At 43.0% G+C, this 25301-nt stretch overlaps 1 protein-coding gene across 2 annotated transcripts in view; it reads left to right on the top strand.

Moving 5' to 3' along the window:
- The first annotated feature begins 6861 nt into the window (after positions 1–6861).
- The window catches only part of FBXW11 (F-box and WD repeat domain containing 11), a 565949-nt gene continuing 547509 nt past the window's right edge, over positions 6862–25301 (top strand). The window contains exon 1 of one of the 2 annotated variants that reach the window (XM_082256216.1): positions 6862–7135. In XM_082256216.1, the coding sequence (XP_082112342.1) occupies positions 7091–7135 (45 nt within the window). In that variant the 5' untranslated portion in view covers positions 6862–7090. The remainder of the gene's footprint in view (positions 7136–25301) is intronic. The other variant, XM_082256217.1, reaches the window with a different exon arrangement.

Raw genomic sequence — 25301 nt, forward strand, 5'->3', positions numbered from 1 at the left:
TTGAAGTGTCCCTGTCATCTGCTTATCATCCACAAAGCAACGGGCAGACTGAAATAACAAATCAAACCCTGGAACAGTACCTCCGATGCTTCTGCACCAGTGCTCAGGACAACTGGACCTCCCTGCTTCCATGCGCGGAGTTCACCTATAATAATTCTGTGCACTCCGCAACCAACCAAACCCCATTTTGGGCTAATTATGGCTTCCATCCTTCCTTTTTGCCCAATCTGGATCAGGAAATTACGGTTCCCGCAGTCCATGATCGGCTAGCAGCCATTGCAGCTAATCTCCAGTTGTTACGGGACAATATTCTGAAGGCACAACAAGCCTATAAAAAAGTTCTGTGATCTCAAATGGAAGGAGAACCTAGCATACAAGGTGGGAGACAAGGTTTGGCTTTCGTCAGTTAATCTAAGATTATCTTGCCCAACCAAGAAGTTGGGGCCCAGATTCATCGGTCTTTAGAGGTCAAAAGAATAGTGAATCCTGTAGCCTTTGAGTAAGTCCTGCCTGGCTCTCTTAAGATCCATCCGGTGTTTCATGCTTCGCTGCTTAAACCGGCGATACCAAGCCCCTACCCTGGAAGAGAAGAGTTACCACCTCCTCCAGTTTTGGTAGAAGGGGAGCCTGAATTCGAGGTTGAGACCATCCTAGATTGTCGACAGAAAGGCAATCGCACTCAATATTTAATCAAATGGAAAGGATACCCGCCGGAAGACAATTCTTGGGAACCATTAGGCAACATACATGCTCCTAAATTCCTGAGAGAGTTTCACAACAAGTTTCCGGGAAAATGTGGTCGTAGGGCATCCAGAGGCTGCCCCTCGGGGGGGGGGGGGTCACTGTCAGGAAAGGAATTACCATTCACCAACAATAGAACGCTGGAGGCAGAGCAGGTGTGTCACCACGCCCTTCTCCCCAGCCCTGGCCCTATATAAGGCACTCTCTGGCTGTGCTTCAGTGCTGGTTTATCATCAGCTCTAGTACCTGTGACCTGTTTGTTTATCTGCGTTCCTGCTTTTGACCCGGCTTGCTCCTTGACCCATCTGCACTTCTCCTTGTTTGACCTCGGCTTGCCTGACCACTCTTTTGCCTGAACCATACCTTTGTGTAAGATTCTGGTACCCTTGGTACCCTTATTTCCCATTTCTACCTTAATATTGCGTCCCACCTTGCTAACTAGGTGGAACGCATACACCTTTAAGAACGATGACATCATCGCCGAGCGCCGCTATGAGCGGCTATTTCAATCGCCGGTTTTCTCTCACTCATTGCTCGTTCAAACCGCATGCTTGACCAGTTTTGTCCTATGCTGCCGGAGCTTCTAGCTATTCCTTTGCCTGAACAAAACCGGAACCTCGCTACCGATCCCGTATCTCGCTACCGGATCACTCTCTTGCTACTGGACCTTGCTACTACTAACCCAACTAGTGATAAGTACCCCACAGGGGATTTCTTCCTAACTAACTTACACTATCTACCTCTGAATACTAAAGGACTGTTACTATGTAAGCACTATTTCTATCATCTGCATAACTTCATAGATTGCTAGCTCTTGAGCCTACCATCATCTACATCATTGCACTAGGTTACTCTCTCTTGTATACTTCATCTGCTGTCCCCTACCACCTGTTACTATACATGATTGCTAAACCTATCTGCATACTACCTATCATCACCTACCACTCTCCTGAATATTACTACTGAGTGCTCACCATTTCTTACGCCTGTCTCTCACCTCTATACTATCATATACATCCTATCACTCCAGGAACATCATATTGAGTGTATGTATATTTGCATAAAGCAGGCTGTGCACGGTGATGAGTCCTGAGAGTTGGATATGTTTGTTCAACACATCTCTACATGACTACTGAGTGTAATAATTCTGCAGCTGCAAATCCATTCACTAACAAAAAACGCAAGAGCGTTACACTTTGCTGGATATTCTGTGTACCTACCTCGGCCTGGATTCCACGGACTCTCTCCTTTATTACCCCTCTGTACCTCCATTTCCTCAAACTGATTCACTGTGTATGACCCTCGGCCTGGCATTAACCTTTTGTCTCTTGTTTCAAGCATCTTTAGATCCTCTGGAAACGGTCCTGTGAGTCCACACCATACCATTCATCATACGGAATCCACCCGCATCCAGTGCTCCTTGGGACGTGTCATCTCCTGTTCCACCTCCAGGGGTGATCTGCGCCGAGCTGCAAAGGAAGCCCTCTCAGCACTTCGGCCTCCACCAAGGTAATTGACAGTTCCAGATTAGCGCCACATTTCTGTTACTGTTTATTGATCCAATTTTATTCGGGATTTGTGTTGGCTGCTTTTTGTTCTGTATTTATTTTATCTATATGTGGTAGTAGAGCAGCAACACTGTGATATAACACCCATAGCTGCTAAGTCAGTGCAGCAAGAGCAGAGCACAAGCTTGTGGAACCAAAGGTGCCAGCAGACCTACAGCAGCAAAAGGTAAAAAACGTATGCAAACAGTAAGACGCAGATCAGCTCCGCAGCTGATCTGTGACACAAAGGTATCAGCAGGAAAAGTGTGAGACAGAGGAGTCTCTATGCAGAGGTGTCCTACCCTATGAGGAACTGTCAGTCAATGCCGCTATGGCGGCTTCAATGAAGGAGGATGTTTCAGAAGGTTGGAGAGCCAGCTGTCAAAGCTAGGAATACAACCTGTCCACCTTGAAGGGGAATAGCCAATCGGGATGCGTTTCGGAGGCAAGCCACACCTATTTCCTCAGCCAAATTGGAAGTGGAACATTTTTATATATTTTACTTATTTATCATTAAAACTGTATTACACCAATAGGTCGCTTGGCGCTTCTCTCCCCTTTTCCTCTTTTATTCTTTAGGGTGTCTGCTTTCAGAAAATATATAATGTTTAGGGGTTTTATGTATTCTTCAGGCCTCAAATTATTTTTTTAAATGTGTGCAAAAAACCCCCTCAAAAACGGTTCTGGCTGTGAAAGGGTTAAAGGAAAAGTTCACCTTTTGGAACATGTTACATGTTCCATCCGTAAGATTCGTTAGTTAAAAAAATCTCGCTCCAAATTTTTTTTAGCTGGCTTCTAGATTCAAAGCAAATATGTCAAGCCCTACCTTACAATCCATTTAGGGTAAAAAAAAAACGTCTATTACCAGCCCCTCCCCCTTCTTCCCTAGCTTACACTTACCTGAGTCTTCTCTCTATCCAGGCCTTTCATGTGTGCAGCAGTGCTTCTCCCCTCTTTCTGCCTTCACAGGAGCCTAGAGCAGGGGAGCCTATGGCTGTCAGTAAAATCCTACGAGAAGGGATCTGGAGGGTGTACACTGTCTGGCTTTGGAGTGTGCCTGCACGGGTGCCCCCTCAGCAACTGGCTTGCTAAGGAGACACTAGTAAGAGGAAGGAGCAGACAGTGCTAGTGGGGGGGCTCCAAAGAAGAAGTAAGGGACCACTTTGTGCATACCATTGCACAGAGTAAGTAAAAATTTTCATTTTTTTATGAAAAAATAAGCCTTACAACCAATCTAAATATGACCTTGCTTCAGGGTTTCCAATTGTCTGTACATTGACAGTTTGTAAAAAAACGGCTGATGTTACACTGTCCATAATTGTCCGTTACGGACGGTGGCAACCCGTTAAAGGTATGGCTGCAGACCAGCCCCGGAACCGTGCATGTGGTGAGTAATATTATGACATCCGCTTGGTGCCTTTTACAAATTGTAGTAGCAGGGAAGGAGCTAAGAGCAGTAGTCGGGATGGAGGAGGGCTGTCCAAATAGAGAGGAAGGATCAAGAAAGGAGCCTCAGTGGCAGGAGCGAGAGTGCTGGGACAGGGAGGGGTCCAGCTGAAGGATGAGAGGATGAGCAAGCAGAGAAGGCCCATGGCCTGAATGAGCCTGCCCTCAGTGCTCCACTGCCCTGCACCTGAGCAGTCCTACAGAGGAGGCAGTGAGTGACAGCTCCAGCTGCCCAGGCCACACAAAGTCTGTTGGGAGGGGAGGGTCACTGATGTAAAGGGGGAATCAGAGTGAATACACTAAGGTAAGGGGGATACTGATATAAAAGTTCCTCATTATATAATTTACCCCAACTTACCATAGGGTATTATCATGGGGGTGCAGCTAAAATAAAGCAGTTTATTGGAGCAAACAACAATAAACGCACAGCAAGAGCGAAGACGTTAGAGCTGGAACAAGCCGGAGTCAAGTCCAGAAGCGGGTAGTCATCCAAGCCGGGGTCGATTCCAGAAGCGTGTAGTCTGCCGATGCCAGTTGTCTGCCGATGCTGGGTCGAGAGCCAGGAGAGTCGCCAGCCAAGCCAGGTCATAAACGGAGGAACACGGAGAACAGAAGACTGCTAGCAGAGGTGCACCTTGGAGCACAAACACAAGGGCAAGGACTGCAACCCATCAGGTGATATAGTCAGGTGTACAGCATCATCACTGTGAGACAACCAGGCAGCAGGCAAGTGATGCAATCATAGTTTTTATGTCTAGGTATGCTCAAATCAATCGTCCCTTGGAACAATGAAATTAGCATAAGTAGCGCTGATAGAAAAAAGGAAATGAATCACCAAGCATGAGTCAAATCAAACAAAAATCAAACAAAAATCAAGTCCTTAAACGTCCATAAAATAAATTAATATCTTATAGAAACATCCATTCCTGGTATAGAGGGGTTAAACTTTTCCAGCAATAGTCCAGTTCACCAAGTAGGGATCACCACAAAGTGTCAGGGTCACCAAAGCACTACACCTCCACCGTTGTGATGTAAAGGGGGGTGGCAACTCACCAGAAGCACTTGCCCACCTATTCTCATAGCACGGGCATACAGACTTGTGTATAATGAATCCCACTTAGAAACGACTGCCGCTGCTGTTAATGGACATCAATCCTTGCTGGTTCTTTGTGTATAATGAATCCCACTTAGAAACGACTGCCGCTGCTGTTAATGGACATCAATCCTTGCTGGTTCTTTACGGTTTAACCGTAAAGAACCAGCAAGGATTGATGTCCATTAACAGCAGCGGCAGTTGTTTCTAAGTGGGATTCATTATACACAAGTCTGTATGCCTGTCCTATGAGAATAGGTGGGCCAGTGCTTCTGGTGAGTTGCCACCCCCCCTTTACATCACAACGGTGGATATGTAGTGCTTTGGTGACCCTGACACTTTGTGGTGATCCCTACTTGGTGAACTGGACTATTGCTGGAAAAGTTTAACCCCTCTATACCAGGAATGGATGTTTCTATAAGATATTCATTTATTTTATGGACGTTTAAGGACTTGATTTTTGTTTGATTTGACTCATGCTTGGTGATTCATTTCCTGTTTTCTATCAGCGCTACTTATGCTAATTTAATTGTTCCAAGGGACGATTGATTTGAGTATACCTAGACATAATTTCCTTTTTTAGTAGCTGCGGTAGTGTCTATCTAAGACTATCTGTATTTCTGCTTGTGCGCAGGGGATATATTATATTACCAGTAGAGGGCGGATTTGTGATATATATATATATATTTTTTTCAATCATAGTTTTTAGGAGTAAGCAGTCTGCACATGTCCAAGATGGCTGCCAACAGGTGGACAAGGTAAGACCTTTACATGTATTCGCTGTGTAGAAGGTGATCTGTGGTCACCTGATCCCCCCCACATCAGATTTCCTGGCCTCCCCACTTAAATCAGTGTCCTCAGAGTTCCCCTTTACATCAAACTCTGCACAAACCCCTTACAGTGTAAGGAGGAACTCTGCAGGCCCTGACAAGCTGTAAGGGGAATTCCTGCAGAGTGAACACCTTAATGTACGTGGGAAATCTGATGTAAAGGGAAATGCTGCAGACCATGATGTTAGAGGGAATGCTGCAGACTCTGATGTAAATGGGGAGGGGAGGACTTCGGTGACCAGAGACCACCTTACATCAAAGGTCCCCTTTACATCAGGGTCTGTAGAGTTCCTCCTTACACTGTACGGGGGAACCCTACAGACTCTGATGTAAAGGGGAACTCTGATGTAAGAAAGAACTTTACAGACCGTGATATAAAGGTGAACTCTAATGGGGAGCTCTGTGGACTCTTGTGTAAGGAGAGGGCTCTGGTGACCAGAGACCCCGTCATCAGAGTTTCTCTTTATACCAGTCTGCAGCATCCCCCCTTAAATCAGACTCCACAAATTTCTGCTTTGCATCACAGTCCAACCCTGCAGACTCTGTGAACTCTGTGCTGGATTATTTTACTTTGACCTTCATGTAATAGGAAAAATCTTTTTCTTTTCCTTTTGTTATATTAACACATTGCTAATACAACCAGCTACATGTTTGTAGCTTAAATATTTGTACTAAAGTGTCAGTAAAAAAAATGTGTCTGCCAGTAAATTTAATATGTTACGTCAGCAAAAAATGGGTGCTGTCAGTAAATTTTTAGTATCCTGTCAGTACATTTCACTTCGGGAGGTTGTCAACACCGCCTTACTTGATGGTACACTTTCTCTACCTCAGATACAATGGGTGGATTTACTAAAGGCATATAGTCTGTGCACTGCAAAGGCACTTGCTCTAGATCTGAATGGAACATGAAAGGGTAAAAAAAAAAAATGCATTTTTGCTTGCACGTGATTGGATGACAGAAATCAGCACTGCTTTAGATCTAGCACAACTGCACTAGCCTTCAAAAAAAAAAAAAATCAACTCCACCACTGTCTCTCCGCAACCACTGAACATATAGAACCAGCAGGTGGCGCTATAACAATTTTATTCTACCTTAAAAAAAAACTTAAGAACAACAAATACTGTTGCGTATTATATCCCCTCGGTGTATTTTGTTCCTTCATAGGCAAAGGACACGTTTCAGGCACCGTGAATGGAGCAAACACAAAGAAATAGTCGCTGTAGCTTTTCGCGCGCTGCCATTTTCCTGTGGCTCAAGCCATCTTTCCAGCTGCAGTACCTAGATTCGCCAGGACGGTCACGTGAACATTTCGTCATTACGTTCCTGTAGAGGAAACGTGCCCCCCTGTCGCTTGCGTCTGGCTTCCGCCTCCTATTGCTGCGTTAGTCGGGGTGGGGGAAGGGGACAGAGATTGGGTTCGGTGCTGGGAATCATGGAGCCGGACTCAGTGATAGAGGATAAAACAATTGAGCTCATGGTAAGTGAAGGGTGCTTGTGCTCACCGCTGTTTCTTTGAATAAGACATGCTTCTACCGTTCAGCTGGGTAGCGTGTTGAGAGAACGTTATGTGGAAACGTTAAAAATGGTCTTTTGGACTTGTCAGCTGTGGAAGAACTGCAGACCTCAGCAGGCCCCAGCCGTTCAGCCTGCTGAAATAGGTGGAGCAGAGGGCCGCAGGTAACTAAAGCCTCATTTGTTTTCCTCCATCTTCAGTGAGACATCTCCGCCCTAGTATTTTCTTTCTGTGATTAGTCACCGCCCGCTGCGCTGCGTGGGAATTGTGAGGGAATGAAGGCCATAGAGGTGGAAGGAGGCCATAGAGGTGGAAGGAGGCCATAGAGGTGGAAGGAGGCCCTGGCTTGTACAAGTGAGGGTTAACGCGGCCCTTTCTACAGGCTGCAGTCCTCGAACACTCAGTGGGTAGCCGCCGAGAGGAGGGGCCGGCCTCCCAGACGAGTCTGCCGCAGAGCATCCACAATGGATGATGAGCACTGCTGACGCCTCTCTTCCCAGCAAACTGCTTGCTTGTGCTGCCGGCGGCTTTTTGTCATTTGGTTTGTGTTTTTATTACGTATTCCATTATTTAGTCACGTTTAGAGACCAGAGGAGTGATTGTTGGTCTTTTGTAGAGGATCATTGAAGTTTGTGTACATGCCACTGCAAAGCTGGCAATAGGATCATTTAACATGCATTGAACCCTGTCAAAGAAATACTTTAATAATCGGAGCATGATATTTTCATCTTTTCTTGAAGAGATTGTAAACCTGCAACACAAAGGCATATTGAGCTAGTATGCATTGCATACGAAATACCTTAGAACGAAGCCCTGCGGTGGTGCCCGCATACCGCTGATACGGCCGACATCATTTTCCTTTATTTTCTTCCGCGTTCGTGGGCTCCGGCGATGACCGAATTCGCGCTGGAACAGCTGGTCACTGCACAGGCGGCCGTTCCTTATGAGTGCATGTGCCAGTGATGTAATTGGCACAGCATGTCATAAATTTATTTTAAACTGTGCCCTTTTAGGAGATATTTACAGTAGGAAATGACAGATTATCGGCAAAGCCGATACATCGAAGGTTGATCTGCACTTTGCCCCGATATATCGGAATTGGCCATCAAGGTGACCGATATTTTGTGAAAGTCCTTGTACCGGAGTGATGCCTGCAGCTAGAGTTATCACCCCAGTACCAGCGTCCATAGCCGACGGTCTGCTGTCTTGTAATGACAACTGATGCAGCTGAGAAGCCGCTCGGCTGTCATTACAAGGGGGGGGGGGACCTCCTTCCCTGGCTCGCCCGGATATCCTGACCTATCGGGAGACCCAGGCAACTAGCCTGCACGGCCGCTGAATGCCCTATCAAAGCCGCATTCGGCTCTGATTGGGTCTCCATGCAAAAACCCGGAAGTGATGTCATGACATCACTTCCGGGTACTGGCGCCAGATTAAAAAAAATACAGCATTCAAAACAGCCAAACTTGGCGTTTTGAATGCTTTTAAGTGCAGAGGAGGGGTTTGGAGTCTTTTAAACCCCCAGATCCCGCCACAAGAGTACCTGTCAAAAAAAAAATATATATATTTTTTAAATGTACGAAAATATCGGCCTATAGCGGCCGATACCGATATGCATTGACCAAAATATCAGTATTGGTAACGAAAAAAACGGTATCTGTCGATCACTAACTTACAGTACCTATAGGGAAGTCTTTATAGGCTTACCTATAGGTACAAACAAGGGGTGTTTACTTTCTCTTTCACAGGGTGCAAGATAGCTGATAAAATTTGGAGCAGCTGTGCACGACAGCCAGTTAGGATCCATATTCAGATCATTTGGTTAAAGTGGTTGCAAAGGCTAAATGTTTTTTTACCTTACTCCATTCTATGCATGAAGGTAAAAACCTTCTGTGTGCAGCAGCCCCCCAAAATTTACCTGGGCCCCATCTAGATCCAGCAATCGGCAAAAGAGCCTCGGCTCTCCCAGGTTTCCCCTTCCTCTATGGCTGAGACAGCAGCGGTAGCCGTTGGCTCTCGCTTCTGTCAATCACAGCCTGTGAGCCAATTAGGAGAGAGCAGGGGTGGGGCTGAGCCACACTTGGTTTGGAGGCATGGAGCAACAGCTCGGGTGTGAGCCTGCTTTGGTGCCCCCATAGCAAGATGCAGGAGGGAGGGGCCTGGAGCACCAATGAGGAACCCCAGAAATGGAGAATCGAGGCTGCTCTGTGCAAAATCAAAGAGTAGGTAAGTATGATGCGTTTGTTATAAAAACATTTTTGGTAATTTTTTTTTTTTTTTTGTTATTTTAAAGCTTTATTAAATCTAAAAACAAAAATGTATCAAATTGCAGATTACCTGTCATTGCATGCTGTAGCTGCTTTGATCCTGGTGATCCAGCCAGTAACACGCTTCCTGTTTTAGGGTGTCTGTGTTCTGCTATATGTCGTAAATCGGACACCTTTGGACAGTAGCTGTGTCAGTCTTGGAAGATGGTAGTGTTAGACTAGCAGATTAGGGCAGGCCATAAATTATGCAAATTTCATACCTGCAACCACAGGTTAAAGGAAGGATAATTGTTCAATTCCCCCATCAAGTGCTGATGGGGGGGATCCCTCTTGCTGCTCTGTGTTCTGACAGTAGGAGGCTTCACAGCTGTCGGAATACGATAGTTTCTGGCGGCTATAACGAAACAAAAAACCTCGACAGGTGGGTTGTACTAAATATGGAAAGATTGGGAGACAAGGATTTCGGGCACTTGAATTTTCATAAAATTGCTTTTTATTAAACAAACATTTTAAAAAACATCTAATGATACAAGCAGATGAAAGAAATCTACATTGAACATGAGACCAGAAAACGGTCAGCAGTATCAGATATGGTTTTGCATGAGGTGCTGGACCTTCATATAGTATAGGAATAGTTATGTACAGAACAAGTTGTATTATGCATACATCCAATGTAATATACTTCAAAGCAGACAAAAGCTGCCGGCAGATGCCTCGATGCTGAGGGTGCCAGTCAGCAGAGTCGGCCGAAGTTTACAGTAAATATATAGTATACATTACTCATGACAGTTTGCTCAACATGTTTCGCCTTCTCGGTGAAAGCTTCGTCTGGAGCTTAGTAATTGTTTTGTCTGTGTAAAAACATAAGTAATTTTAAGGAAACAGAATGTATTGTCTACTACATATTCCATAAATGAGAATAATGCATTTTATATGTGATATACAATGTCAATGTAAAAGAAAAAACATTTCACACATATGATATTATTGTTCTAGCCATCAGGGGGAAGGGGGCTCGATGGGTAGGCAAGAGGATAGCCATTGGGACACATGTGGGGACACACACCGTATGAAATAGATAACACTAATTTTTTAGACATCAGTATATATACATGATAAAGAAAACATATCTGTATAGGATGTGAACATACCTGTACAGTGTATATTCTGAACTTTTTTGGTACTGTAACGAGGAGGACTAGAAGACGGTCACTGAGCTCATAAATGGGGGAGCCGATGTTCACAAGGAGTGTAAATACAAACGCTCCTGTGTATTTGTATCTAAGTTGGATATAGAAAGTGCGCTAATTATAATATATCAAACCATTATCGGTAGAAAATAGCCACACCCGGTGCATGTTGATACACAGATAGGTGAGGATAGAAATTGTTTGTATATAAAAGAGGGAAGAAACCCATTGAAGAAAGATGCATGGACATATACCAAACACAGGGAAGGAGCTTCTACTTTATGTCATCATATACCGCAATAGTTAGAGGTTTTTTGGTTTTTATGAGAAGAGTTCCAAAGGAGTACTTGCCTAGATATAGGTCGCCTGTATGGTCCCAAATTTCCATACAAGCAAACAAATAGGATACATTGATTCCCTCATATGAGGTACAACATTATTCAGCCTTGAATGTATAGTGGATCAGAAGAATTACTTCTAATACCGCATTACCTTCAATAAGCCCAGCAATGGTAGTCCATGCATGTTTCAAGATAATTGGAAAATCACCAATAGTTACATACGAGTGTAATGGGGGCTCACTAATGATTAAACATGCTCACCGATCCTGCAGAGTACTTTGTTAAGATAGGGGTAAATAAAACCTGCCTTGTAAGTGGCAGACACTGTTGAATTGAGAAAGGATTAAAGACAGAGTTGTAAGTAAAATGGTGTGCATAATCCAAAAGATAGCGAAGATGTAAGTTTGTCGGCTTACCCTGTTGAGCCAAATTGCGTCATAGATGTCCTCCCCGGATGGGGAACCGCCGCCATACTCGGACGCTTGTGTGGCGTCCTTTTATGGCGTGGGTCCCGGGCGGTTCGTCAGATCGACGTCGCCACCCCGGCCACACCCCCCGGAAATGACGATGCGGCGTAGGCGGAAGTGACTCCGCTACAGCCACTCGTAACGCTCCGAGAGGTTAGGTCAGACTCTCAGAGCTGGCGAGCTCCAGAAAGTCTGATCTGGTGCCACAGGAAACGATGCTCCTGGGAGCGGAAGTCCACTGTGGCTTACCAGGCCGCACATATATCACCGGATTGGCTGAAAACTCTAGCGTCCCACAGCGCCCCCAGAGGTTACTAGCATGGCACACTTAGATACAAAACATCTGCAAACACATAATAACAACAAGAATACATTAATCTGAGTAGTAATTACAGAAAAGAATATGTATACATCAATAGTTAACAGGGAATGATAAAAACCAAGAATATAATAATGTATTATATTCTAAAAAAAGGATAAACAGAATATGTTAATAAGGGAAAAAAAGAAAAAATGGTGTATCTAGCACCCAGGCAATTTGGTGCTTAAGAAATGGAAGAATTAGAGCCGTTAGGCCCAAAAAATTGAAGACACTACCCTCAATAGTTTTTAAACATATGAAGAGCTGAGTTTGGAAATTATGATTCTCATACATATCAAAGAGGCATAAGGTCAGCACATGGACATTCATTGGGTTTCATATGATGCAATAGTAAATCGTCTAATGATTGGTGAAAAGATAATAGGGGTAAAAAGACACAAAAAGGGGGGGGGGGGGGCCGGGGCTAAAAAAGAAAAAAAAGAAGAAACAGAAACAGGGGGTGGAAAGATGGTCACGCCAGACAAGCCGACACCCATCCCACCCTCCACAGATGACAAATAGTAACGACGGCGGAAAGGGGTTTTTTTCTAAAATCATTGAAAAATGCATAATTTACAAGAATGACTTATAAGATTGGGTTTCATTCAAACCCGGTCTAACGGTGGCATTGAGACGTTCAATCCAGATGGTTTCCCTCTGGAGAATTCTTTTGTCCCAATTGCCACCTCGTGGGTCCTGGGGAATCACATCCAGGACATAAAAGCGTGCTTTTTTTGGGTTGAATCTGTGGTAGAGGTCTAGGTGCCTGCTCACGGGCGTGACCATCTTTCCTCCCTCTGATATGTATATATGGTCATTTATCCTCTGACGGAGCTCTCTAATTGTTTTCCCAACATAGAACATGCCACATGTACAGTGCATGAGATACACCAGCCCACGGGTGTCACAGTTGGCACCCCTACCTTTCGTGCCAACTGTGACACCCGTGGGCTGGTGTATCTCATGCACTGTACATGTGGCATGTTCTATGTTGGGAAAACAATTAGAGAGCTCCGTCAGAGGATAAATGACCATATATACATATCAGAGGGAGGAAAGATGGTCACGCCCGTGAGCAGGCACCTAGACCTCTACCACAGATTCAACCCAAAAAAAGCACGCTTTTATGTCCTGGATGTGATTCCCCAGGACCCACGAGGTGGCAATTGGGACAAAAGAATTCTCCAGAGGGAAACCATCTGGATTGAACGTCTCAATGCCACCGTTAGACCGGGTTTGAATGAAACCCAATCTTATAAGTCATTCTTGTAAATTATGCATTTTTCAATGATTTTAGAAAAAACCCCCTTTCCGCCGTCGTTACTATTTGTCATCTGTGGAGGGTGGGATGGGTGTCGGCTTGTCTGGCGTGACCATCTTTCCACCCCCTGTTTCTGTTTCTTCTTTTTTTTCTTTTTTAGCCCCGGCCCCCCCCCCCCCCCCTTTTTGTGTCTTTTTACCCCTATTATCTTTTCACCAATCATTAGACGATTTACTATTGCATCATATGAAACCCAATGAATGTCCATGTGCTGACCTTATGCCTCTTTGATATGTATGAGAATCATAATTTCCAAACTCAGCTCTTCATATGTTTAAAAACTATTGAGGGTAGTGTCTTCAATTTTTTGGGCCTAACGGCTCTAATTCTTCCATTTCTTAAGCACCAAATTGCCTGGGTGCTAGATACACCATTTTTTCTTTTTTTCCCTTATTAACATATTCTGTTTATCCTTTTTTTAGAATATAATACATTATTATATTCTTGGTTTTTATCATTCCCTGTTAACTATTGATGTATACATATTCTTTTCTGTAATTACTACTCCGATTAATGTATTCTTGTTGTTATTATGTGTTTGCAGATGTTTTGTATCTAAGTGTGCCATGCTAGTAACCTCTGGGGGCGCTGTGGGACGCTAGAGTTTTCAGCCAATCCGGTGATATATGTGCGGCCTGGTAAGCCACAGTGGACTTCCGCTCCCAGGAGCATCGTTTCCTGTGGCACCAGATCAGACTTTCTGGAGCTCGCCAGCTCTGAGAGTCTGACCTAACCTCTCGGAGCGTTACGAGTGGCTGTAGCGGAGTCACTTCCGCCTACGCCGCATCGTCATTTCCGGGGGGTGTGGCCGGGGTGGCGACGTCGATCTGACGAACCGCCCGGGACCCACGCCATAAAAGGACGCCACACAAGCGTCCGAGTATGGCGGCGGTTCCCCATCCGGGGAGGACATCTATGACGCAATTTGGCTCAACAGGGTAAGCCGACAAACTTACATCTTCGCTATCTTTTGGATTATGCACACCATTTTACTTACAACTCTGTCTTTAATCCTTTCTCAATTCAACAGTGTCTGCCACTTACAAGGCAGGTTTTATTTACCCCTATCTTAACAAAGTACTCTGCAGGATCGGTGAGCATGTTTAATCATTAGTGAGCCCCCATTACACTCGTATGTAACTATTGGTGATTTTCCAATTATCTTGAAACATGCATGGACTACCATTGCTGGGCTTATTGAAGGTAATGCGGTATTAGAAGTAATTCTTCTGATCCACTATACATTCAAGGCTGAATAATGTTGTACCTCATATGAGGGAATCAATGTATCCTATTTGTTTGCTTGTATGGAAATTTGGGACCATACAGGCGACCTATATCTAGGCAAGTACTCCTTTGGAACTCTTCTCATAAAAACCAAAAAACCTCTAACTATTGCGGTATATGATGACATAAAGTAGAAGCTCCTTCCCTGTGTTTGGTATATGTCCATGCATCTTTCTTCAATGGGTTTCTTCCCTCTTTTATATACAAACAATTTCTATCCTCACCTATCTGTGTATCAACATGCACCGGGTGTGGCTATTTTCTACCGATAATGGTTTGATATATTATAATTAGCGCACTTTCTATATCCAACTTAGATACAAATACACAGGAGCGTTTGTATTTACACTCCTTGTGAACATCGGCTCCCCCATTTATGAGCTCAGTGACCGTCTTCTAGTCCTCCTCGTTACAGTACCAAAAAAGTTCAGAATATACACTGTACAGGTATGTTCACATCCTATACAGATATGTTTTCTTTATCATGTATATATACTGATGTCTAAAAAATTAGTGTTATCTATTTCATACGGTGTGTGTCCCCACATGTGTCCCAATGGCTATCCTCTTGCCTACCCATCGAGCCCCCTTCCCCCTGATGGCTAGAACAATAATATCATATGTGTGAAATGTTTTTTCTTTTACATTGACATTGTATATCACATATAAAATGCATTATTCTCATTTATGGAATATGTAGTAGACAATACATTCTGTTTCCTTAAAATTACTTATGTTTTTACACAGACAAAACAATTACTAAGCTCCAGACGAAGCTTTCACCGAGAAGGCGAAACATGTTGAGCAAACTGTCATGAGTAATGTATACTATATATTTACTGTAAACTTCGGCCGACTCTGCTGACTGGCACCCTCAGCATCGAGGTATCTGCCGGCAGCTTTTGTCTGCTTTGAAGTATATTACATTGGATGTATGCATAATACAACTTGTTCTGTACATAACTATTCCTATACTATATGAAGGTCCAGCACCTCATGCAAAACCATATCTGATACTGCTGACCGTTTTCTGGTCTCATGTTCAATGTAGATTTCTTTCATCTGCTTGTATCATTAGATGTTTTTTAAAATGTTTGTTTAATAAAAAGCAATTTTATGAAAATTCAAGTGCCCGAAATCCTTGTCTCCCAATCTTTCCATATCCAATAATTCAAATGTAGGATAGGGCCCTCTTCAGATGATATATATAATGACCCAGACTGCTGCTGTCTGGTGAGTCATGTGTTTTTGGGTTGTACTAAAGTCGGTCGAAACATTTTAAGTACCAGCAGCCTACCCATAGATGGATCGAAGTTTGGCCAGTTCCTGCTGAACCGGCTGTTTTTTTTTTTTTTTTTTTTTTTTTTTTTATATCCGTCTATGGCTAGCTCAAGCACATTCACGCCAGTACTGTGCAGTTTGGCCACCACACAGTTTGTATCCATGTTTTAAACACAATTCCCATTTACTTCTATTAGACTGCTTTTTTTGAAAGCGCATTAAAGATGCAGAATGTAGAGCTTTTGATGCACCTTCATGAAAATTCAGTCTAAAAGATGTCAATTGGAGCGCATCTAAAACGGCAAATGAAAGCTGAGCTCCAGGCGGTCCATATGTCCGTTTTTTCTCCCATCTGCATCCGTTTGTATGTCTATGGGATTGCGGACGTTAGCGGATGACATCCGCTGACATCCGTTTTGCGTCCATTCCGTTCAGTTCCGTTTTCCGAGACAGAAGAGAACCCTATTTTTCTTCTGTTTAAAAAAACGGATAGGACGCAAAAACGGATGTCAGCGGATGTCAAAGACATACATTATGTCAGTTTTTCATCCACAAACGGATGGATAAAAAATGGACATACGGACCCTACTGAAGTGTCATCCGTGTCCGTTTAAAAAAAAAAAAAAAGTCACTGAGCAGAACAAAAAAACGCAGCTGACTGTGTGAAAGGACCCTTACAGTTTTTCTTCTTTTCAAAAGCTTTTATTCGTTTATGTAAAGATTATCAGGATCCCTGTCAGTTGTACAGTGCCTTGCGAAAGTATTCGGCCCTCTTGAACTTTGCAACCTTTTGCCACATTTCAGGCTTCAAACATAAAGATATAAAACTGTAATTTTTTTGTGAAGAATCAATAACAAGTGGGACACAATCATGAAGTGGAACGAAATTTATTGGATATTTCAAACTTTGTTAACAAATAAAAAAACTGAAAAATTGGGCGTGCAAAATTTTCACCTTACCACCGGAGAATTTTGCTGTCTTACGTCTGGGCCACTTTTTGCGATTCGGCACTGTGTGACTTTAACTGACAATTGCGCGGTCATGCAACGCCGTACCCAAACGAAATTTATGTCCTTTTTTTCCCACAAATAGAGCTTTCTTTTGGTGGTATTTGATCACCTGTGAGATTTTTACTTTTTACTTTTTGCGCTATAAACAAAAAAATGCGACAATTTTGAAAAAATATTATTTTCCACATTTTTTTTATATGAAATTCCCCCAAAAAATGTAAAAATCAAAATTTTTTATCATTTTAGGCCAATTTGTTTTCTGCTACATATTTTTGGTAAAAATCGCAATAAGCGTATTTTGATTGGTTTGCGCAAAAGTTATTGCGTTTACTAACTAAGGGAAAGATTTCTGTCGTTTTTGGTGTGGTTTTTTTTTTTAACGAGTAATGGTGGCGATTTTTTTTTTTTTTTTTTTTTTTTGCGGGACTGCGACATTGCGGCGGACAGATCGGACCCTTGACTGACATTTTTGACACTTTTGGGGGTACCAGTGACATTACTACAGTAATCATGCACTGTTACTGTAAAAATGACATTGGCAGGGAAGGGGTTTATTTTATTGGAGAGGGAGGGGTTAATGTATGCCTGGTGCTTACTGACGTATGTGGGGGGAGGTGACAGTGACACAGGGAAAGATCGCAGGTTCAGCTATGCCGAACCCTGCAATCTGACTCTGCCTGTCACTTAGGAGATCCGCCCGCTTTGTTTACACAAGCGGGCGGATCTCCACACTTGATTCCCCGACAATCGGGGAAGAGCGGCGGTGATAACCGCCGCTCCTCCCCTGGCCCGACTCCCGATGTGACTGAATACAGCGGGAGCGAGAGAGGGGAATGTCTGGCGACGTTGGTCTACGTCGCCAGACGTTATCGAGCCACTTTGCCGCAGTAGAGCTCTAGTGAGCAGCGGTAAAGTGGTTATTCAGCCCCTTTACATTCAGTGCAGCAAACTCTCTCTAGAAGTTCAGTGAGGATCTCCGAATGATCCAATGTTGACCTAAATGACTGATGATAAATAGAATCCACCTGTGTGTGTAATCAAGTCTCCGTATAAATGCACCTGCACTGTGATAGTCTCAGAGGTCCGTTTAAAGTGCAGAGAGCATCATGAAGAACAAGGAACACACCTGGCGGGTCCAAGATACTGTTGTGGAGAAGTTTAAAGCCAGATTTGGATACAAAAAGATTTCCCAAGCTTTAAACATCCCAAGGAGCAATGTGCAAGCGACAATATTGAAATGGAAGGAGTATCAGACCCCTGCAAATCTATGAAGACCTGGCCGTCCCTCGAAACTTTCAGCTCATACAAGAAGATTGATCAGAGATGCAGCCAAGAGGCCCATGATCACTCTGGATGAACTGCAGAGATCTACAGCTGAGGTGGGAGACTCTGTCCATAGGACAACAATCAGTCGTATACTGCACAAATCTGGCCTTTATGGAAGAATGGCAAGAAGAAATCAATTTCTTAAAGATATCCATAAAGTGTTGTTTAAATGCTACAAGCCACCTGGGAGACACACCAAACATGTGGAAGAAGGTGCTCTGATCAGATGAAACCAAAATCTAACTTTTTGGCAGCAATGCACAACGTTATGTTTGGCGTAAAAGCAACACAGCTCATCACCCTGAACACACCATCCCCACTGTCAAACATGGCGGTGGCAGCCTCATGGTTTGGGCCTGCTTTTCTTTAGCAGGGACAGGGAAGATGGTTAAAATTGATGGGAAGATGGATGGAGCCAAATACAGGACCATTCTGGAGGAAAACCCGATGGAGTCTGCAAAAGACCTGAGACTGGGACGGAGATTTGTCTTCCAACAAGACAATGATTCAAAACCTAAAGCAAAATCTACAATGGAATGGTTCACAAATAAACATATCCAGGTGTTAGAATGGCCAAGTCAAAGTCCAGACCTGAATCCAATCAAATATTTGGAAAGAACTGAAAACTGCTGTTCACAAATGCTCTCCATCCAACCTCACTGAGCTCGAGCTGTTTTGAAAGGAGGAATGGGCAAAAATTTCAGTCTCTCGATGTGCAAAACTGATAGACATACCCCAATTGACTTACAGCTGTAATCGCAGCAAAAGGTGGCGCTACAAAGTATTAACTTAAGGGGCCTGAATAATTTTGCACGCCCAATTTTTTCTTTTTTCACAAATAAATTATTCTTTTATTAAACGTATAAACAAGACAAATAGTTACAACTGAGATACGTTACTCTGCACAAAAGTTATCCGTACATGCAAGCACAAAACACACAAAAAAAAAAAAAACATAATTGGGAGGGGAGGGGAGTATCAACAAAACAAGGAGATATATATAGATATATATATATATATATATATATATATATATATATATATATATAGGGATTTAAATCATATCCTGCTTACATCATTGTAGAGCAGGTGACATTGGCACACCTACAGCATCAATCCAGGCTGACCAAACTTTATTGAATTTCTTTGGGCAGTTCCTACTACCGTAGGTAAAATGATAGAATGGAAGTGTCTTAGTAACGGCGGCTATCCAGGTTGTCCGGGTGGGAGAATCGGGTAGCTTCCACCGCAGAAGGATTTCTCTCATGGCTTAAAACGGGGCATAAGTTATGCACATTTTAGCATATTTATCCCAAACCACTTCTGTAAGATTGCTCAATAGATTTACCTTTGGGTCCAGAGGAATCGTAATATCAAAGATTTCCCCTATAGTGTCCGTCACCGCTTTCCAGAAGGATGCCAGCTCAGGACACGAACAGACAACATGTAAAAAGGTACCAATATCACGCCCACCTCTAGTACAAGAAGGATCATTCATAGGGTATATCCTAGCAAGACGTTGAGGCATGTAATATGCTCTGTGTAAGAATTTAAGTTGTATAAATCTATCCCTGGCCGCTATCATTGAGGGAATATAACTATTAACCGAGTCCTCCCAGTCCTCAACAGTCAAGTCTGGAATATCCCCCTTCCATTTATTATAAATTTTCTCAAGAGACTGACTATAGTCCGTTGAAAGCAGGAGATATATAGCAGAGAGGGTTTTTCCTATAACCTTAAAAGTTAACATCTTCTCCAAAGGGTCTGATTCCAGGACAACCGGGCACTGGAACTGAGCCCGCATAGCATGGTTAAGCTGCCAGTAACGAAATTCCATAGTGCTAGGCAGTAAATGTATAAGCTGGAAAACCTCAAACCCTGAGAGTCTTCCATCTTTGATAACATGTTTCATGGTCACAATCCCTTTTGGCGGCCCATACCTGGGGATCAGGAAGTTTTTGCAAATGTGGTAGATTAGGGTTACCCCACAGCGGAGTGTGGGGGGATATATATATAGAGGTTTCTTATATACCGCCCGTGCCCGAGTCCATATGCACAGCACCGTCTTCATCAGACTGGTAATCTGGGGATGCGCCCGTTCACCCCGAAAAACAAGATTACTAAGAGCCGCATAAGATCCCAATAGGGCTGCTTCTAGTGTCACTGCGGAATTGAACTTGGGCTGGGAGAACCACCACCGGACCGTCACTAGTACAACCGCCCAGAAATAAAGTTTGAAGTTAGGGAACGCTAAACCCCCTCTTGAAAGTGGGAGGTACAGTGTACGCCTTGCAACACGTGGAGTGCACCCGGCCCATACAAAGGTTGTTACCATACTGTCTAATCTGGAAAAGTTTTGGACATATCATTAGGGGAGTTACGAAAAAAATACAAAAACTTTGGAAGGAAACTAATTTTCAATAAGTTAAAGGAAGCATACGCCACGACGCACACCTTATTTAATTGTAGAACCAGGGGTTCAGTATTGTCTTGCTGATAGACCTCCAACGTTGGACCCACTTTGATGCCCAAATACACCATATCATGCACCCATTTCAACGGTGTCTGGGTATCAATTAAAGGGACTAGTGGATGTAATGGAAAAAGGACAGACTTAGACCAATTGATACGTATACCAGAGAAGCGACCAGATATTGAAAAATTGTAGGGCCCTATGTAATGAGGTAGAGGCATCAGCCAAGTAAATCAAGGTGTCGTCTGCATAGAAGGACAATTTCTCCTCAATAACACCTACTTTAATGCCACGGACCCGTGGATCCGCCTGCAACATAATCGCAAGCGGCTCCAGGGCCAAGGCAAACAGGGCCTGAGATAACGGACATCCCTGTCGGGTACCCCTCAGTAAGGGGAATTTATCCGACAGGGATGAGTTAGTGCGCACCCTAGCCGTGGGATTACCGTAAAGCAGCTTAATCCATGACACAAACCTGGGACCAAACCCGAAGTTGGCTAGGATCTTCCAAAGAAAAGGCCACTCAACAGTCAAATGCTTTCTCGGCGTCGAGGGAGGCCATTACACCTGCGCCCTCCCCCCAACGCCAAGGCCATGTGTGTAAACAGTCTCCGAATATTAATATCCGTGCCTCGTTCTGGTATGAAACCGGTTAGGTCCGGATGAATCGGGTTTGCAAGGACAGTGTTAAGTCAGGTGGCTAAGATTTTTGAAAGGATCTTCCCATCTACATTTAGTAAAGAAATAGGCCTATATGATGAACATAATGATGGATCCTTACCCGGTTTAGGGATCACCACAATGACCGCTTCACTCATGGTTTTAGGAAGTTCACCATCGTTCAAAGATCCAGCAAGAGTGGCTAGTAAACGCGGACCCAGAAGGTCCAAATGGGCCTTGTAGAATTCGACAGGAATTCCATCCGGGCCTGGTGTTTTACCAGATTGTAAAGAGGCCATCGCTTCCTGGAGCTCCAAAGGGGTAATAGGGGCATCTAATTTGGCCCGATATTTATCGTTTAAGATTGGAAAGTCAACTACCTGCAGATATTGATCCAATTCGTCTTCTGAGTAATCAACCCTAGTGTTATATAGAGCCTGATAATAGTCAGTGAAATTGTGGTTAATAGTTTCTGTATTAAAAGAACACCTAATTGATCTTGAATGTGTGCTATGCTATACCCAGTCGTCTGCTCCCTAGATATTTGCGCAAGCAGTTTACCGTTATACTCTCCTTGTACGAAAATACATTGGGATTGAGAAAGTAATTTCTTCTGGGTAAGAGCTGTGCGTATTCCCATTACTTCTCCGGTCAGATATTGAAAACATTATCTGAAACATTATGCACAGTGCTGCCTGTGCATAATGTTCAGAATTATAGGCAGAGGCGCATAAAGGAGTTCAACATATGGCTTAATAAATGGTGTCAAGAGCAAGGATTTGGCTTTGTTTCTCATGATAGCTCTACTTGGAATAGAAAGGAACTGTACAAAAAAGATGGTTTGCATCTTTCTCTCAAAGGAACAAATGTACTTAGTGAACAACTCCAAGAATTTGCGAAAGTATTTAAACTAGGAAGGGGGGGGGCAAAAGAGTGAAAATACAATTTTCAATACAAAATACAATTGCCCCCCGAAACAATGCCAGAACAGGTCAGAAGCACAGAGATTAAGAAATAAGCTCAGAGTCTTGTCTACAAATGCTCGCAGTTTAGGTAAAAAAAATCAATGAACTTGGGTCAATAATGGCATCTGAGAATGTAGATTTAGTGGCTGTTACAGAGACATGGTTTAATGAAAAATGACTGGGACATAACCATACCAGGGTACTCTTTATACAGAAGAGACAGAGAAGGCAAGAAAGGAGGAGGAGTGGCCCTGTATGTGAAAGATAGCATTAAATCTAACCTAATACAAGTTGGTGAGGCCAACATAGTCAGTTTGGGTTACGTTGCAGTTTGCTAATCATGCAGTAACTTGTGTAGGTGTGATATATAGACCACCTGGTCAAGTTAAAGAACTAGATGATCTACTAGTTGAAGAAATAGCTAAAATGACAATGAAAGGAGAAGTTATCATTATGGGAGATTTCAATCTTCCAGATATAAACTGGAAAACCAAAATAGCAAGTTCTACCAGGAGTACAGATATTCTAAATTGCCTACTGGGGTTGTCTCTGCAACAAGTGGTTGAGGAGCCAACCCGGAGGGAGGCCATTTTGGATTTGGTATTTACAAATGGGGATTCGGTGTATGATGTCATTGTAGGCGAAACCTTGGGATCTAGTGATCACCAGTCAGTGTGGTTTAATATAAGAACTGTGAAAGAGTCACACCACACAAAAACAAAAGTTTTAGATTTTAGAAAAACAGACTTTTCAAAAATGAAATTAGTCATAAATGAGTCCTTATCAGACTGGAACGGATTACATGGAGTCCAGGAGAAATGGGACTACTTAAAAGGTGCATTATTGAAGGCAACAGAAAATTGCATTAGACTTGTCAGTAAAAGCAAAAAAAAGGAAGAGACCACTGTGGTACTCAGCAGAAGTGGCCCAAATCATTAAAAATAAAAAGCTAGCATTTTGTAATTCTAAAAAAACCCAGAGCAATGAAGATAAGGAAATCTACAAGATTAGGCAGAAAGAGGCCAAGCAAGTTATAAGAACTTCTAAAGCGCAGGCAGAAGAAAAACTAGCTCAGTCTATGAAAAAGGGGGATAAGACATTCTTCAGATATATAAATGAAAAAAGGAAATTTAAAACAAGGAATAACTAAATTAAAAACAAAGGACGGAAGGTATGTAGAAGGGAATAAAGGGCTAGCCGACTGCCTTAATGAATACTTCTGTTCAGTTTTTACAGAAGAAAAAGGACCTCCACTTGAAAGGATGACTAATGAATCGTTTGATGCATGTGTCTTTACAGAGGAAGACGTTCTAAGATTGCTGTCTAAAGTGAAGACAAATAAGTCACAGGGTCCTGATGAGATACACCCAAAATTATTAAAAGAGCTTAGTGGTGAGCTGGCAAAACCATTAACAGATTTATTTAACCAATCATTAGTAACAGGAGTCGTCAAGGAAGATTGGAAATTGGCAAATGTCGTGCCCATTCACAAGAAAGGTAGTAGGGAGGAATCGAGCAACTATAGACCAGTGAGTCTGACATCAATAGTAGGCAAATTAATGGAAGCCCTATTAAAGGATAGGATTGTGGAACATCTTAAATCCCATGGATTGCAAGATGAAAAACAACATGGGTTTACTTCAGGGAGATCATGTCAAACAAATCTTATAGATTTTTTTGACTGGGTGACTAAAATAATAGACGGTGGAGGTGCAGTAGACATTGCATATCTAGATTTTAGTAAGGCTTTTGACACTGTCCCACATAGAAGACTTATCAATAAACTGCAGTCATTGAGCATGGACTCCCATATTGTTGAGTGGATTAGGCAGTGGCTGAGTGACAGACAACAGAGGGTTGTAGTCAATGGAGAACATTCAGAACAAGGTCATGTTACCAGTGGGGTACCTCAGGGATCTGTACTGGGACCAATTTTGTTTAATATCTTCATAAGTGATATTGCAAAAGGCCTCGATTGGTAAGGTTTGTTTTTTTTGCTGATGACACAAAGATATGTAACAGGGTTGATGTTCCTGGAGGGAAACGCCAAATGGAAAAGGATTTAGGAAAACTAGAAGAATGGTCAGAACTCTGAAACAACTGAAATTTGATGTGGATAAGTGCAAGATAATGCACCTGGGGCGTAAAAACCCAAGGGCAGAATATAGAATATTTGACACAGTCCTGACCTCAGTATCTGAGGAAAGGGATTTAGGAGTAATTATTTCAGAAGACTTAAAGGTGGGAAGACAATGTAATAGAGCAGCACGAAATGCCAGCGGAATGCTTGGATGTATAGGGAGAGGTATAAGCAGTAGAAAGAGAGAAGTGCTTATGCCGCTGTACAGAACACTGGTGAGACCTCACTTGGAGTATTGTGCGCAGTACTGGAGGCCATATCTCTAGAAGGATGTAGATACTCTAGAGAGAGTTCAGAGAAGAGCTACTAAACTAGTACATGGATTGCAGGAAAAAACTTACCAGGAAAGGTTAAAGGACCTTAACATGTATAGCTTGGAAGAAAGAAGAGACAGAGGGGATATGATAGAAACTTTTAAATACATAAAGGGAATCAACTCGGTAAAGGAGGAGAGCATATTTAAAAAGAAAAACTACCACAAGAGGACACAGTTTTAAATTAGAGGGGCAAAGGTTTAAAAGTAATATGAGGAAGTATTACTTTACTGAGAGAGTAGTGGATGCATGGAATAACCTTTCTGCAGAAGTGGTAGCTGCAAATACAGTGAAGGAGTTTAAGCATGCATGGGATAGGCATAAGGCTATCCTTCATATAAGATAGGGCCAGGGGCTATTCATAGGATTCAGATCTATTGGGCAGACTAGATGGGCCAAATGGTTCTTATCTGCCGACACATTCTATGTTTCTATATTTCTATGAAATCGTGTGTAATAAATGGAGTCTCTAGTGTGGATGTACAAATTTTCTATATCTCTAGCTTTTTCCTTTTTGCATTAAATTAGTGCGCCTATATCGTTGGATCTTACCAATGGCTGTCTGATAATATCCACGGGTACAAGCCTTAAAGGCGTCCCAGACCACAGCCGCTGGTGCCGTGCCAGGGTTTATCTCCCAGAAGGCCACAATTTGAGGTCATACAAGGGGGTCTATATCTGGATCAGAAATACAATATCTGGATAGTCGCCATAATCTATCAGAGG

The sequence above is a fragment of the Pelophylax lessonae genome (genome assembly GCF_965119305.1).
Source record: "Pelophylax lessonae genome assembly, chromosome: 4".
Classification (NCBI taxonomy): domain Eukaryota; kingdom Metazoa; phylum Chordata; class Amphibia; order Anura; family Ranidae; genus Pelophylax; species Pelophylax lessonae.